General features: G+C 32.9%; 2 protein-coding genes and 1 long non-coding RNA gene across 10 annotated transcripts; 1 reads left to right on the forward strand and 2 right to left on the reverse strand.

The window, feature by feature from the left end:
* Window positions 1-32: 32 nt before the first annotated feature.
* Window positions 33-6,656, reverse strand: LOC110992742 (cyclic AMP response element-binding protein B). Of its 6 annotated transcripts, none has more exons than XM_045628930.1 (7): window positions 6,515-6,656; window positions 6,050-6,220; window positions 5,761-5,910; window positions 5,517-5,679; window positions 5,170-5,241; window positions 1,826-1,948; window positions 33-1,723 (listed from the first exon to the last, which is right to left on the reverse strand). In XM_045628930.1, the coding sequence occupies exons 2-7, from the start codon at window positions 6,203-6,205 to the stop codon at window positions 1,536-1,538; spliced, it is 852 nt and encodes a 283-aa protein (XP_045484886.1). In that variant the 5' UTR covers window positions 6,206-6,220; window positions 6,515-6,656; the 3' UTR covers window positions 33-1,535. The 6 variants fall into 6 exon arrangements, with proteins under 6 accessions (XP_045484886.1, XP_045484885.1, XP_045484884.1 ...); XM_045628929.1 differs by having other exon boundaries at window positions 33-1,726; XM_045628928.1 differs by having other exon boundaries at window positions 33-1,738.
* On the forward strand, window positions 6,492-16,178 carry LOC110992744 (actin-binding protein IPP). 3 transcript variants are annotated; one of them, XM_022258681.2, is made up of 11 exons: window positions 6,492-6,574; window positions 7,374-7,428; window positions 7,757-7,901; window positions 7,970-8,108; window positions 8,262-8,427; window positions 8,739-8,918; window positions 9,133-9,296; window positions 9,391-9,526; window positions 13,167-13,377; window positions 13,647-13,867; window positions 15,532-16,178. In XM_022258681.2, the coding sequence occupies exons 1-11, from the start codon at window positions 6,492-6,494 to the stop codon at window positions 15,763-15,765; spliced, it is 1,734 nt and encodes a 577-aa protein (XP_022114373.1). In that variant the 3' UTR covers window positions 15,766-16,178. The 3 variants fall into 3 exon arrangements, with proteins under 3 accessions (XP_022114373.1, XP_045484882.1, XP_045484881.1); XM_045628926.1 differs by lacking the exon at window positions 6,492-6,574 and adding an exon at window positions 6,938-7,145 and having other exon boundaries at window positions 7,252-7,428; window positions 15,532-16,177; XM_045628925.1 differs by lacking the exon at window positions 6,492-6,574 and having other exon boundaries at window positions 6,938-7,428; window positions 15,532-16,177.
* On the reverse strand, window positions 10,097-12,124 carry LOC123689351. The gene is made up of 3 exons (XR_006750343.1): window positions 11,901-12,124; window positions 11,168-11,351; window positions 10,097-10,384 (listed from the first exon to the last, which is right to left on the reverse strand). It is a non-coding gene; the product is annotated as an uncharacterized LOC123689351 (long non-coding RNA).
* Window positions 16,179-16,429: the final 251 nt, after the last annotated feature.

Raw genomic sequence — 16,429 nt, forward strand, 5'->3', positions numbered from 1 at the left:
TATTTTGTAAGTCTTAAATAAAATAACTCATGTACATCAAACAGTTAATATTATTATTTATTATAAATAGCATAAGTTAACATAAAAAGCTATGTTGGTATAAACTTTCACATACTAATTTAAAAGGCACTTTCCACAATGTCTTACATTAATCATATCATTTGCCACTAAAACATGCCGACATAAGAATGTAACAGAATGAAAATGTATAGGTATTAACAATTATTTTAAAAACGTCATACTGTTTTAATGGCAACTGATCACTTATATATAAACTTACACCCTAATTTTAATTCTGAAAATCAGTTAATCATTATACCCTTCAAGGATAAAATAATAAGAAAATATTGTTTAAGTTTTCCATAGCGGAACTAAAGACAGCATGTACATTTTGTACAAAGTAATGAGCATAAAATTTTGTTGTGATATGCGATGTGAGTCAAATGTATTTTCATAGTTAATATTATGTACAATTTGCAATACCATCTATATAAACGCTATCTGTACATACACTGTACAATCTGAAAATTGGTATAATATCTACTATACTGTACATTGCAATACTTATTGCACAAATAAACTAAATAATAACTTTGGCTTATCCATTAAACCATATTATATGGTGTTCATAATACCTAAAAAACTATATGAATTGGTTTATGATAGGTAAATTTAATTTTTATCACTTCATAAGGACTTCTCTGACAATTCTCATTCAACGGTAATAAAGACTTATTTACAATAATTTTCTATACAATAAAATAACAAACAATATTACCACTGATATTTTAAAAAGCAGTTGTGTGCTAACAGAATATCATTATTAATTTCATAAAAATAATAAATGGCACACAACAGAATTATTATGGTGTTCTGTAAAAATAACAAAAATATTACATTCATCAAAATATTACCTTGTGAACTACTCATTTTAGTATGAAATATATTCTCTATTTTCATAAAATTTAAAAAGAAGTAGGCCAACAAGAACTTTTTTACCAGTTTAAATCAGAACGAGAAAAAAGTGACTAACACCTACCTCCAATATAAAAACATAATTCAGTACAATAACATTGTGTTTGAGTGGTATTTAAAAAGTAAGCTGTAAGTTAAAACAATAACATCACTAAGCATGATGAAATAGTAAAAACATATAAATAAAATTCTAACAATACTCTAAGTTTTAGTAAACAATAGACCAAAATTTACTTAAAATAGTCATCTTTTCTTAAGATTTATTAAATTTCGTATTAAAATTTATACTTTCAGGCAAAAGTACCCATTTTATTTACATTTCATTAAAAAAAAATACAGTTTAAAAGATGTATCTGTCAGTATAGTTTAAGTAGCTCAAAGGTGTACAGAAAAAGATTTCTTGTCGTTTGGTTAGAGAACTGTATTCCAAAATGATGAATGTTTTGACCATCTCAATAGATCGAGCTGAGTCGATTGATTTCTCATCATTGACGCTATCAAGCTGTGCCTAACAGTTCCTGCCAGCATTTCAGTGGCACGTCTGGCTAGCCAGCTGGACCTCATTCAGTTTTTTGTTGACAATATAATTCTTTTAATGACTTTAGTTCTTCAATAAGTGCTTTATTCTGATTTTCCAAAACGGCCACTCTGTTTTCTAAACACTTAATGTACTCTTTTTTTTTACGTCGACACTCTCTGGCAGCTTCACGATTTTTCAACAGGCGTAATTCCCTTTTCCGTGTCTGATCTTCTAGTATAGGACCTATAAATATAGCACCATTTGTTCATTTCGTAATAATAAAAAAAATCTTCATTTATTTTTATAAGTATCTAAAATGTTTGAACTCACCCGGAACGTAAAACTGTGCATCTTGGTTCGTAGCGTATTGTACAATGGCCGTGCCCCCCGTTGTTCCAGATACAGCTAATGTGTGAAGACCACTATCTGTTTGTAATGCACCCGCTGGGATAACTGTTCAAAAAAGTCAATTAATAAAACCTTTGCAGAAAACTGCTTGACGCTATAAAGTAGTGACATCATAATATATTTAAAGGTTTATGAAAAACTAAAGCAAACTACCAATGTCTGTAATGTACAATTTTTCAGTGCAGTGGTAAATTTGAGTGCAATTTTTAGTGGAAAGATTGTGCTTAAAATGTATTAATATTAAAGAACATTTTGGTGTCTTTAAAAAAATGAATACAACAAATTCTATTCACTTTATCATTTACGCCAAAGAAACAAATGTTAAAAGTATACTGTATAAAATATTTATTAGCTAGCTTATTTTATGAAGCTCCTCCATAACATTTGCTATGGAATTTATAATAGACAATTCATGCCTATAAAATATTATTAGTAGCGACATCATTTAGCGTTCCTGCAGGCCTAGACAAATGGACATCTAATATCGTAAACGAAAGTAGAATAGAATTAAAATGTATGGGAATGACATTTGTCACGTCATCTACCTTATCGCAAATACAGCGATCGTTTTATTTCGCAGCCAAGTGGCATAGTTCTGTCATGATTCGATTATCGCATTGGATAAACGAAACGCGTCGTTCGCTACGCCATACAATTCGTAGCCAAATGGCACATTTTGACAGGTAATGTAAGCATCAATCGTATCGATTAAGCGATGACAAATCGTCCGCTAGGACCCTGTAGATAACCACAAAAATGGCCGTTGTTTAGTCAGCTGTACATATATTATTGGTAAACCAAACCATCTCTTTATATTTATTTTTAAGAATTTATAGGTACCTTCGTGGTAGGTATATTCAAGAGTAAATAATAAATAAATAAAAATGTTTTTCCAAAACCAAATCATCTCTATATTATTTTAAAGAATTTGTACATAATACATAAGACTAAATAATAACTAAAATCGGTTCATTTTCAAAATCAAACCATTCATATGTATTTTAACCTTCTCAGCGCCAAAGTCTGATGGGTTGCCATAACAATTACTGTAAAATCACCCGATTTAAAAAAAACTTATTTCGTTTGTTAAAATAAATACAACAAATACAATTTAAATAACAAATATAGAAACATAGACGGCTAAAACATTACTCGTCCTTTTGGCTTTGCCGTAGTCGGGTAATAACAACAGAAACTACACATTAGTCATTAGTTAAAAATTATCATATATGTAGCAATTGTCATGATAATAGCAACACCAAGATTGTGCTTGTCAACAGCTTATCAAAATGAACTGACAGCGCGCGAATATTGTGGTTTTTTCACATATCTATCGCATATCTAACGCAAATGGAAAACGATGCAACGTTAACCGAACTTAGGTCCGTTTGGCTAGGCATCGATTTGCGTTCACGACAGATCGTGCGTATTATTCGATTGCGAAACGTTTGATAACGAATGCCACTTGTCTAGGGGGGCTGTACACACAGGTACAGTCACATCGCCGTCGTCGCGCTGACGCGGGACGCCACACAGTTACTCTGTAGATACGAGTATCGCGAAGACCGCCGCCGTGAACGTTTCCTTTTTTTGATTCAATCCATTACGCCAGTCTCCATTACTCTAGTACGCGGCCGGTAATGGAGTGAATCAAACAGAGAAAACGCGCGCAGCAGAGGTCTTCGCGCGACTCTACAAAGTAACTGTACTGCGTCGGCGCGGCGATGGCATCGTGTGCAGAAACGCTTAAGCTCTACTCTCTAAATATAATATATTAAAACCTCGTAATTGAATCGAAAAACAAGATCGAATGCATAGATTCGGAGATGAGATATATAATTGCCAATACATAAATGATAATCTTGTATTTAAAAGAAATTCTGAAAGGTAGACAAATGACCTAGCATAACATTTAGAATACAAAGTTTGAGGATAAGAAAAGTTGAACCTCAGTAATTGTATACAGAATGTGGATGCATCCACGTACTAAGAAGTACCAATGGGAAGGAGTTCAAAGGCTTTCAGAATCTATTTTAAACTTAGTCAGCTTAGAAATAGTAAAATACGTTTCTTTTTCCTTACTTCCTTTTCCATCCATCAGAATACATTTAGGCATACATGTACATACATTAAAACTATTCCATTATATTATAAACTATTCAAATGTAAATGCCTCAAAAGGAATACTTGATACACAAAATTACATTACACAATAAATTTAATTGTCGATAACAGTTAAAACATTGTGTGTGATTGACCGTAATGAATGCTTGTTTTAGTCAGTGAGAGAAAAGTTAAAAACGTTAATGTACTACAGAATATCTTTCTGTATAATTATATAATAAAGTATGATCCTAATACTACAGTAACATTTTTTTTTAATTATTGTAATTTTTATAATTTAATTCTTGACTAAATTTAAATCAAAGCCATATATTAGTTTATGGTAATGATTCAAGTCTGCGGCATATTACACAGCTGCTGGCATGACGTCATTGTCATTGGTTCAAGCACGATTACGTCACCTTTCATGAATAAATTTAAACATGTTTTTAAGCACAATGAAATGAAAATATCTCGACTTTGAAAATATTTAAAATCGAATATTAACTTCGATCAGTTTTATAACTAAAAAAGTTTATTGGCGCTATTTCTATAGAAAACTTATTTTCAAAATTTTACTATAATGTATCCAGAATTTTATCATAGCGCAGATATCCCATGCTTTTAAGAAAATTTATGACTTATATATTATTATTACATATATATATAGTAGATACCAATCATAAAATCTAACTACAATATTACAACAATTAAGACTACAATACTTGAAAAAGCAGTATTTGTTCGTAGCTTTAACTGTAATACTTGTTTTGGATTTTATTTCATGAGATTATCCAATTAATAAAACATTAACATCAGATATTATCTATATGACTTATAAATTGTAGTTTAATTTAATAATCATCTAGTTAAAATGTAGTATGAATAAAAGTACTTACTATATAACTTACACTTAGTTAAATAGAAAACTAAAAATGGCAGAATGACAAGTTAAAAAATAAGGATATGTATTCAACAGATCACCATGAGACACTAAATCAAGACCGAGCCAGTAATGTCGTGAAGTAAAATGATGACATATTCCAAAAGCTAATGGTTATATGCCGTGAAAGAACACGGTTTATGGTTGTGATGAGCTGGAACAGGTTAGTGACATGTTGCACACAGAAAGTAAAGTGTCAACTGCAGCACATTTAACTAACCTGGAGCAAATGACAAAGGAGATGACAGCGACACTTCATTCTCGGGTCCTGGTTTAGTTCCCATGCGATTGTCTGTAATACCATATTTCCTTGTACTGTAGCTCATGCTACATGGTAATACTGAGTTTTAAGCAATGTAAATTCATACAATACACTGTTGTGTAAATAATTACCAGTTTACTATGAGTGTGCTTAAGCATATTACCAATACCAAAAGAACTGTTTAAATTTCCTCTTCAAATTTGTCCTAAGATATAGCACATCCTTTATAACTGCACTGTTCCAACATTTCAGGGTACTTGTTTCACACACTTAATAAGATTAATTAAAAATATCACCTATATTACCTGCAATTTCTGCTCCGCCTAAGTCATTTAAAATTTTCCTATAAGAAGGACGTCTTGTGAGCATTTCCCTATATTTTCTTTTGGGACTCTCATCATCACTACAGCTTTCATCACTGCAAGATTGTCCCTGTGTACTCAATAGTGTGTTAGGCTCTGGTTTTATCTAAAAAATAATAATAATTTTAAAAATATAGTAGATAACAAGATAGCAAAATGTATTATAATAGGAGCACTATATATTTACCTGTAAAGTTTGAAGGGTTCCTTGTGTAGTGTGTATAACAGAATTAGGTTTGCTAACAAGTATCACATTTCCTTTAGGCAGTTGCACTGATTGTATATTAGAAGCAGTCTGAATCACTGATTGTTGATTAGGTTGGATAACAGATTGCACCTGAAATTGTAAATAAACATTTGTGTACACATTTGTAAACAATAAGTAGTTGTCAACATAATAAGTTTTTTTAATAATAGTCACAACTTCAAATAAATGTTAAAATAATTTTAACTATAAACGTAATTAAAATAGAAACCTGTGCTGAAGGAGCTTGAGTAGGTAATGTTAATTGAACAATACTCGTGACAACAACATGTGGGGGAGCTGTGCCTGCAGACGAACCAGGACTTGCCAATGGGTCTGTGACATTCGCACCACCACTAGTTCCGTTCTCCTCCACCATTCCGTCCATGCCAAATTAGTTCACCTAGAACATTCAAGGTCATCGCTCTGTTTTCGATGATATTCTATAACATAACCATTACCAATGTGATTTATTTTCACAGATATAGAAACTGTTGATAGCTGGTGACATTCTGAACTAAATTATCACGTCATAATAAGGAAAATTTCCTATTGCGTACATAGTAGTTTACATTATTTCGGGATGATTGCATCTTGATGTAGAGTGAGGCTTCTAGGATGCGAAGTAATCATGTTTATAGCACCACTTTTTGGCGACCGTGACAGAACGCAAGATGTCTTCTATACATGCACTCACCAGTTACGTATTCCTCGTCACCGTATATGCTGCGTCCGGAGTGGGCGAACGGGACGGTACGTAGTAGCCACGTCAACTGCGAGAAGAATCGTCACTGGCGGAGACCTATGATCTTGTATGCGTCATAACAATATGGCCGAAATTGTCAAGCGCATGCGCCAGGGTCAAAATACAGATCCTACTAAACTTTGTTCAAAGACTATACAGTTGACATTGATATAGATAAAGCTCGAAAGGATAGTATAAAAATGCAGCAATATTAATTATCAAATACATTAATATCGTATAAAAAGTATATACGATGAAATAAGAAATTACTCCTTCGGATTTTTGAATACGGTTTAGATCGAAGATAATGTAAAATGCCGTCAGACAAACCTCAAATCTATCTTTAGTGAAATTAGGCTGTTTGTCAATTGTCAAATAGTGGGCAGTGGGTAAAAAAAATAATAACTATTATGTTTATTTGGATATGTAAATAGTTTATATTTATGAGACAAGTGTTCTTAAAAAGAATATAACGAGTATCGTCGTAAGAGAATAGTGGTGTTTATATTATATGTTTACTTTAGATTTATCTTTTTTGAAACAAGGAATGATTTAATCACTTGTACTGCATGAAAAGGATTAGGTAAAAACTAAGTTTCAATAACATGAAATAAACCAAACAGACTGAATCAATAATGATGAATTTTTATACTACCTAATAAGGAAATTCCTATGTGTATGTTCTAAAGATTACGGGTGATTTAATAATAATGAATTCAATCGCGATCGAGACCAATAATCAAGAGGGATCTAAATTGTATAAGTGCCGAGAATATCCTTACAAAGTGTCGGCAAACCTACATTACTTTAGAAAAGATGGAAGGTTCTGTGACATAGAATTAATTTCTGGGAAGACAAAAGTCAAGGTAAGTTTAATATTTTTTCCAAAGAATGATTAATTAATTATTAGAAGGTTATTAAAACTAAATGTAAATATATAAGATTTTACTTCTGTTTTATATTACTCATACATCAGTCCAGTTATGTTCAAAACTATGGTCAAATATGTTTTTGTATACTAATATGTAACTTTATTATAATAACATTTATTTAGTTAATATTTCTATATGTTTTTTAAATATTTGCTGTAGTTTGCTTACAATCAAAACAAAAAGGTAAAATAAGATTTAAATGTAAGTCCATTTCTTATCCTTTGCAAAGTTTGAATATTATTGTGCAAACACTCCTTTACAGGCCCATAGAGTAGTTTTAGCTGCTAGCTGTGAATATTTTGATGCTATGTTCAATGTTGGACTTGAAGAAACTCAAAAGGGTCGTGTATTATTACACAGTGTACCATCTGTTATTCTTCCTTTAATAATTGATTTTATATACACAGGTATGAAACTTACTTGTAGTATGTTTTTCTGAAATTCTTGCATACAATGTTAATAACTGTTATTGCAGGTGAAATAACAATTGATAAAGCAACAGTACAAAACTTATTGATAGCTGCTGATATGCTACAGTTAAGAGAACTAGTTTATGGCTGTGGTGAATTTTTAAAAAGGGAACTTCATCCATCAAATGCACTTGGTATATTTAGGTAAATGCATTAATAATATAAATATACAAATGGTTCCTATCTATTTTGTTAAGCACTTTATTTTTAATTAGGAGGCTCCAGCAATTACTAAAAAAAATTTAGAGATATATAATATATAGAGATGCCAGCTAAATCTTTTTGGACACATTGTAGATTTGCAGAAACACATAACTGTAAAGAGTTAGCAGAAGAAGCCTTAACCCACGCGCAAGCACACTGGAATTTGGTAGCAAATGGTGACGAATTATTAGAATTACCATTGCAGCAACTTATAACACTGTTATCATCTGAACAACTTAAAGTTGATAATGAAGCACAGGTATTTCTAGTAATTTATACATTATTATATTTAATTCTTGGGATATTAATTATTCCACTTGTAACATATTGATATGGCTTAAAAGAACTTTGCATCTACTAAGTCCCTACAGTGTATATAAATTTGTGTCTAATACTTAAGGTAACAAAGATACGTATTTTAAAATTTGTTCAGTAATTTTTGATGGTAAGGATTATCAGGTTTAAATATTTTTTAAATGTATTGCTTTTTATTTAGTTAGAAATGAAATATTGATGACTAGTGTTCATTGGGGCTCAACCACATTTATGAAATAAATATTTTTAATTTAGGTTCTATATCCAGCTTTAAAGTGGTTAGAGCATGACCCAGCAACTAGAAGACGTCATTGTTTTGAAGTTCTAAGTCATGTACGGTTACCATTAATTTCACCACAAGTGTTGGATAGCGCTATAAAAACTGTTCACGACCCGTCCATAGCTGTTGCCTTAAAAACTGTTCGCGTGGATATGGTAAGTGTCATATGAAATATATAGACCATATTTAATTATATATTTATGTTAAAATATGTAAACAACCAAGGATGCCTTCAAATGTAACAAAAAATATATACGGCCCCAAGGTGTGAGGTGCAAATAGGTTAGGCTATAAAAAACTATGCCATGTCTTATAAGTGTTGTATGTTATTAATTGCACAGAAAAATAAGTAATTTTAATTTATTATAGAAATCAGGGCGCGGAGCCCTAGTATCACTATCAGCAGAACCCCGTGCCCGCGCTAGGCGTGTCCTTGTTATAGTAGGCGGGTCATGTCATGACAGCGTACCTCATCCAGCTGTTACAACAGACAATATTCTTTTTTCTGCTTTAAAATTTGATCTGCATAAACGGTTAGTAAAAATAATTGACTTTTATAACTTTTTTGGTAAAAAATTAAAATATTAAGAGGCTTAAGGCAACATTCCAATGATATAATTTCGATAGGGAATGGGAGGAGCTTGCGCCAATGGGTATAGCTCGCATACAGCCAGGTGTTGCCACATTAGGTGGTCGAGTTTACGCTGTCGGCGGTGAACAGGGAAGTCAAATTTTGGCTAATGGAGAAGTTTATGATCCACAGGTATGATGTATGTTTATGGTTATATTATGTTCGACTTAAGAAGATTACAACACGGCTTAGAGTATTAAGCCAGAAAGGAGACGCCATCACTCGAACGATGCTAATTAATTTTTCTGCCAAAACATCGGCGGGGGACGAGGCACTCACACAGACAAAATTTTACTACAGAAACAAATTGCACAATGTTTGTACACACGCACACAAACCTAATTTGCTTACACAAGAGTAACCGCAACGCACACATTTAAAGAAATCGTATCTTTACACGTTACATGTACAGCACACATACGCAACAATCCCGAGATAATTAGAGCTACCACCATGTCGATAAAATTTATTCATTCAATCATTTAGTTGTTACGTTTTAAATATTTTAACGTTTTACGTTACGTACTTAAATATTTATTACAAAGAGGTTAAAAAGTACAACAGGGGGTTTCTAAACACATTGTCAATCAAAGTATTTATTAATATGAAAACATCATGTAACTGTATAATCATTTGACATTAAAACAATTTATTTTTATTGCTACTTTCTTTATCTATTAAAGATTTTTTGGTTAACTCATCAAGTATTTCTTTTAAACTAGCAACTTTCTTTTTTAAATATCGTGTTTTCGACTGAAGTCTTTTAATTTGTTTGTTTTTTTGAACTAATATTCTTCTTAATTTCCGTTTTCGTGGTGTTTCTTGGTCCAATTTATAACAAGAAACATTAGTACTTGTAGTAGGTGAAACATGATTTGTTGATAACTCAGAGCGAAAAGTTGATGAGTGGGGTGGTGAACTAGCCGAGGTTTCAGACTCAAATCTCATTTTTTTCGCTGGTTGGCAATCGGTTGGTTTTTCGAAGTCAGCCTACAAAATAACATATAAAATAACATTACTACAGTCCGTGAGGCGTAAGTTGAGCTTTGTATCTATGTGACTGCACACGGATAGTGTAGAATTGCAGTCGACTAGTAGTTTGAAACCCTGTTTCTGTAAAAACCGGTTCAAACAACCGGTTTTTACTGGTGTTTGATACTCAGTCTGAAAGGCGATGCGTCCTGCTCCAATAACATGTCTCTATCAATCTTAAACACGGTTACAAAATTAGTTGCGCTTCAATAACAAATCGCGCCATACTTTGTTAACGTGACAACAAGTTTGTAATACAAAATCAGTGTTTCAATCTTGTACTGTCATACTTATATGACGAACGCGTTATTGAGCTGCAAATTAATTTTGTTATTGTGTTTAAGTTTGAAGGAGACAAGGTATAATGCTAATAAATTTGGGGGGTGTAGGGAACAAGCACTACTAACACAGACTATGATTTATCCCGGAAATGTGTAAGGTCCCCAAGGGATAGTCAAAAAATTGTTACAATCCAAAATCCGCCGAGACGAATTCGCAAGTAGAAGGTTAGTTTAAAATAACAATCATAAAGATCTATTTGCTTCGTATGTTGACAGAATAAATTTCTGAAAACCGTTATATTTTAAGGTATACATTGAAGTAAAGAATAGGTATACATTGGTGTTGGAAAAGCAATTAATCGTTTTTTAGTTACTTCAGTGGATGTTCAAAACTATATGGAATACATAATACGTTATTACAGATCCCTACATGTTTGCATCGAAACTAGATGTAACTTACATTTGGTAATTTAAAAGTAGGTGTTGCTGATTCCTTTAATTTTCTTTTGTTGTTAGCCAGCAACAAGAAACATGACGTATCAAAATGATCGGAGCAAACTTTACTTGTACGTTTGGGTAGCCATGTTCTGTGATTTTCACAAGCTTTTATCCATTGTTGTCGACGGATAGGGTCTTTTGGAAATCTATAATAAAAATAAAACTGTTTTATTTCAAACTAAAAAAATGTATCCATAAATACAGTATATTGTTCATTCGTTCAATAATTTATCGATAAAAAATAGTATGTGTCCCCTCTCTAAAATGACGTAAACCGGCGTTGGTGTGGCTAACTACCAACTTAGGAAAATAACCATTATTAGGATAAATTCATGTGATAAATTTTTATAATTTTTCACGCCCTTTCTTCATTAATTAAAGACATTAGTATAATAAGAAAATTTGAAGTGTCGGGTAAACCTTCAAAGTACTTGTGAGCGAATCCACGAACAGGACAACTAATAATCAATAGTAAAGCATATTTACTTAAGTCATTGAACAATATGATCCCTATGTAAGTACCATCTGTTAGTAAAAAAATTATGCAAATAAAAAATTAAGCCACAAAAAACGTTATAGTGCGAAACTTTGCAATAAACTGGCAACATTGACTCGGCATTACTCGGCAATGAATATTTATTTGATTTTCACGTATTCTTATAATATACGATAATATTACTTAAGAAAATACTTACAGATGAAATGTCACGTTGTCTTTTTGTACACTCGATGTGTCAGACCTTTTTTTACAGCCGAATACACTGCATCCAGTCATTTTTGTCGGAGCTCTTTACACTAACAAGCGTCGTACCGGAATGGCGCGGAAGGGTCGAGAAACAGTTTTATATAACGGGTATGTCCAGCGGGTTCGTACTTTGACAGAGGGGGACGCGCGTAAAGGCGACTCCTTTCTGGCTTAATACTCTAAGCAACACGGTGAAATGTTTACGATTTTTTGAAAACAATCTCTTTTGACTTTTCATAACCTTCTTTTATATTTTCTTTTGTATAAATTATTCTAATTATTTATGTAAGTCATTATATGAACTCGGTACGCGTGTCGAGATAATTGATGAATTAAACTCCGTTAAATTTATTATACCTAATTAAAACCGGAATTACAGTTTTAATTAACTGTATTAATTTTTAAATCCAGTTCAATAAATCGTGTAAAAAAATGCAGCTCAGTTATAAAATTAACAATTGAAGATCAATTGAAGAATGTTGAGTAAGCTTGGATCTGATTATTGAAATTCGGATAAGACCAAACTGTAAAATACTTTTGAATGTTTACAGCTATTTATTATGTTTATTTATCATCATTTGGATTACGTTTGGATTCTCTACATTAAAAAGATTTCGTAAGTTATAAAAGAGCCGTCATTGCTGCGAATTGAAGAAGACGATTTATAGTCGTATAAAACAGTAAAAAAGCCTCCGACTTTTGTCTTTATCTTTCTCTAAAATTTTAACGTAACGTTAAAGTTCACGTTTTATAAATAACTTTTGAATGCGGTAAAATATAGTATAATAGTTCCTTACGGCAGGCTTGGAGGGGATAGGGATTTTGCTGCGCGACCGAACTCAAAAAAATGTGATAGTAAAACCGTAAGAAAAAATCCGTGGAAAAAAGTGCGTGGAATAAAACCGTTAAATGAGATGTAATGTATGTAATTTTATGTTGCCAAACAAAAATAAAGAGACATAATATTTTGTTATTTTAGTTGATAATTTGAATTACGATGTTTTTTTTATTTTAAGTAATTTATTATTTCCTCAATACTTTCTTGTACTTAAATACAAACTAATCAGCAAAATTTTAAAGAAAAATCAAGGAAACCTACATAAAATAGAGCACGGTTTTTTTTGCATTTTGTGTCGATTCTACATAAGTCGAAGGAACTTCGTTCCTACCTGCTGTCCAACGAAACCACATCATTTTTTGCGAAACTTTATTTCAGCTCGATAAATGGTCAGATATCGCGCCAATGAAAGAGGCGAGATGCGAATTTGGTCTGACGGCTTGGAAGAGCAATTTGTACGCTTTTGGGGGATGGGTGGGGTCTGACATGGGGTCCTCTGTGGAGTTCTATGATCCGGTTTCTGATGAATGGACGCTGGTTGAAGACATGCCAGAGCCAAGGTTTGGCATGGGCGTTGTTACTTTTGAAGGTCTCAATCTTTTTTTTTATTCACAAAAGTTTATATATATATATATATATCCTCTAGACTTATCAACTTTGTTTTATAATAAAAATTTATATTATTATTTACAGAACAAGAAAAACTTCAAATAACTTTTTTATATTTTGTATATTTTTTATGTTGTGCTATGTTTAATTAGAAAAACAGTAATTTCCTAAAATTGGCGTTTTGGTTAAAGCAGTATATATCCTTTATTACTTCGATTAATTTCAATACGTTTCGCAACCACCTTCCAGGTCTAATATACGTAGTAGGGGGGTGTACACATACGTGGCGTCACACGCAAGACTTACTCTGCTATCACCCGTTGTTACGCAAATGGCAGGCACTAAAGTCCATGCGACACGCAAGAAGTCAGGCAGCAGCTGTTGTATTGGACAACTATCTCTACGTTATAGGAGGGATTGGACCGAGACGCACTGTTCTTGCTTCGGTTGAGAGATATAGCTTCGATGATGTAAGTACAAAATTGTAGTTAGGTATGTATCGCAGTAATCGCAAATAGTTCTTTTGTATTATGAAATGGAAACATTTGTTATCTTATTTACTAAAGTTTCTGGCTGTGATAATAAGTGAAGGCACGCATTTTCAGGTTTCTCGCATATAAAAGTGTAATCGACATAAGTAATATGCAGTATAATAATAATATATCACTACATAGTATAAAACAAAGTCGCTTTCTCTGTCCCTATGTCCCTTTGTATGCTTAAATCTTTGAAACTACGCAACGGATTTTTGATGCGGTTTTTTTAATAGATAGAGATAGAGAGAATTCAATAGGAAGGTTTATATGTATAATGACATCCATTAAATAGTGGAGAAGTACTGTTATTTTTGAGGTTTCTAATGTGATGTCGTAAATAATTACATTTTTTCCGCTTACATTGCAAACGCAGGTTGAACCCTACGAGTTTTATCAAAATAATGTACTACTAAGTATTGTACACAGTTTTTCTGTAGTGTATTTAGTATCAGCATTGCACCCGTGCGAAGCCTGGCTATTATGATAATAAATGTAAATTGTCATTCTAGACGAAGCAAATACTAAGTGTAATTAAAAAATTGGTTGCCTGTAAAGTCGGTATAGGCCCCGGCACGGTAGTGGGCAAGGTTTTGGCGTAGTGGGGGCAAGTTCGCGCATCGTACACTTAGTGGAACAAAAACTGTTCACTTTTATTGATTGTCATTATGGTTATTGCCATCATTTATTTTAAATCTTGTATATAAACAAAGCAGAGGAATTCGTGACATTTATTAGGTGTTATAAATAAAACATGATATGCATTATTTATTTAAGTAAAAAAATATTATTATTAAAAATTATAAGTTCTCGTGGTCACTATCGGAATCGGAATTTCTACCTTCTTTGACTATACGTCTAACTGTTCTTTCTGACGTTTTAGTAGCTTCTGCAGTCCGTATTACCGTCTCTTTTTTTTCAGTTTGAGCTTCTTTCTCCATGAAACAGTACACATCGTATACCATTTTTCTGGCATGTCTGCGTAAAACGGTATTTGGTCCTGGCATTGTAATAAACGTTACAAAAACTAAATTTAAAACAACAACAATAACACTAACAAAACCAAAACTTAATTTAAAACTGAACTCGTACCAAAAAGTCAACAAAAACAAATGGTACAACTTTCGTGTCGGCAAGTGTAATCGGGAGCGAACGTAATGTAGACGCGGTGCGGGAGGCAAGGGTCGACTGACGCACCAATAGCGCGCTGTGATCGGCGCTACGTCATACCCCGCGTCCCGCTTCACCACCAAAGAGACCTAAAAAACGACTTCTGCGCATCTAACGACTCTTGCCAAGTTCCGTGCCGGGGCCTATATACGGGCGAAAGTTTTACGTGACAACGACTTTGAGTGGTAAAATAATTTTAATGTTTTTATGTCTGTCTCTCTCGCTCTTAGGCGGGCTAACCATGCCCGAGTGGAAGGGACGCGTGCCTCTCACTCGCTCTCATTGTGAGCGCATAACGTGAGCGGAGCGTAACGCAGTTTCTTGAAGTGTCACCCGGCAAACCAATTTATAAGACGTTGTCACGTCAAAATACCGTCACGACACAAATAATGATTCCATCACCTATTTTAATATAAATTGCATATTATCAGGATCGATGGGAAGAAGTAGGTAGCCTCAAAGAGGCTCGCGCGTGTTGCGTAGCGGGCGCAGCGGAGGGTGTTTTAGTGGTCGCAGGAGGGGACACAGAAACCGAACACCGTGCGTTCTACCAGGAACGAACCACGCTCTCATCGGTGGAAATATATGATCCAGTGGAGAATACCTGGCGATCTGCCCCTCCGTTGCCCCATTCTAGGACCGAAGCAGGCGCCGCGCTCCTCTGACATATCCTGAAGCCCGAGTACACTGTATACTACCCGATACCACACAAATTTCACTCTTATTCTTTTCTTTATTTCTCGTAGTTAATTTTAGTGAATCTAGTAAAGATACTCCAAAATAATGACTGGTTCTATTTAGGGTATTTTTTTTACTTTTTTATTACTTCCATAATACAATGCACTATTTGTCGTTCTACTTTTATACTTACTTTGATGTTTGATTAAACGTAATAAGAAGAATACTTCATAATCACACAAATATGAGCCATGGGATAAACAAGAATGTTAAGACGAAACTGATTAAATTATAATAGTTTTTGTATAGATTTTGAATCATAGGAAAAGCATTTATAAATACATATTTAATTAATAGAGTTTGTCTAACTAACAAAAAAATTTAGTAGATTAATATTTTGTTTACAATATAGTTTATTTATCTGTAATAGTTAGTAAACATTATTTGAAATTATTTAAACAAAGTTAAATATTTTTAGGTAGTGTAATATTTTTTAACCAAACCTAATTTTATTTTATTGGTTCACAAAAATTACGCCCGTGTCATAATACCACAAACTGTTCTAATTAAATTTGATAAAACTTATGCAAAAACATATCACTTACAAGTATTTTATAAATAAACTAATAATTATAAAATTTAAAACTACAG

The sequence above is a fragment of the Pieris rapae genome, chromosome 7 (genome assembly GCF_905147795.1).
Source record: "Pieris rapae chromosome 7, ilPieRapa1.1, whole genome shotgun sequence".
NCBI lineage: Eukaryota > Metazoa > Arthropoda > Insecta > Lepidoptera > Pieridae > Pieris > Pieris rapae.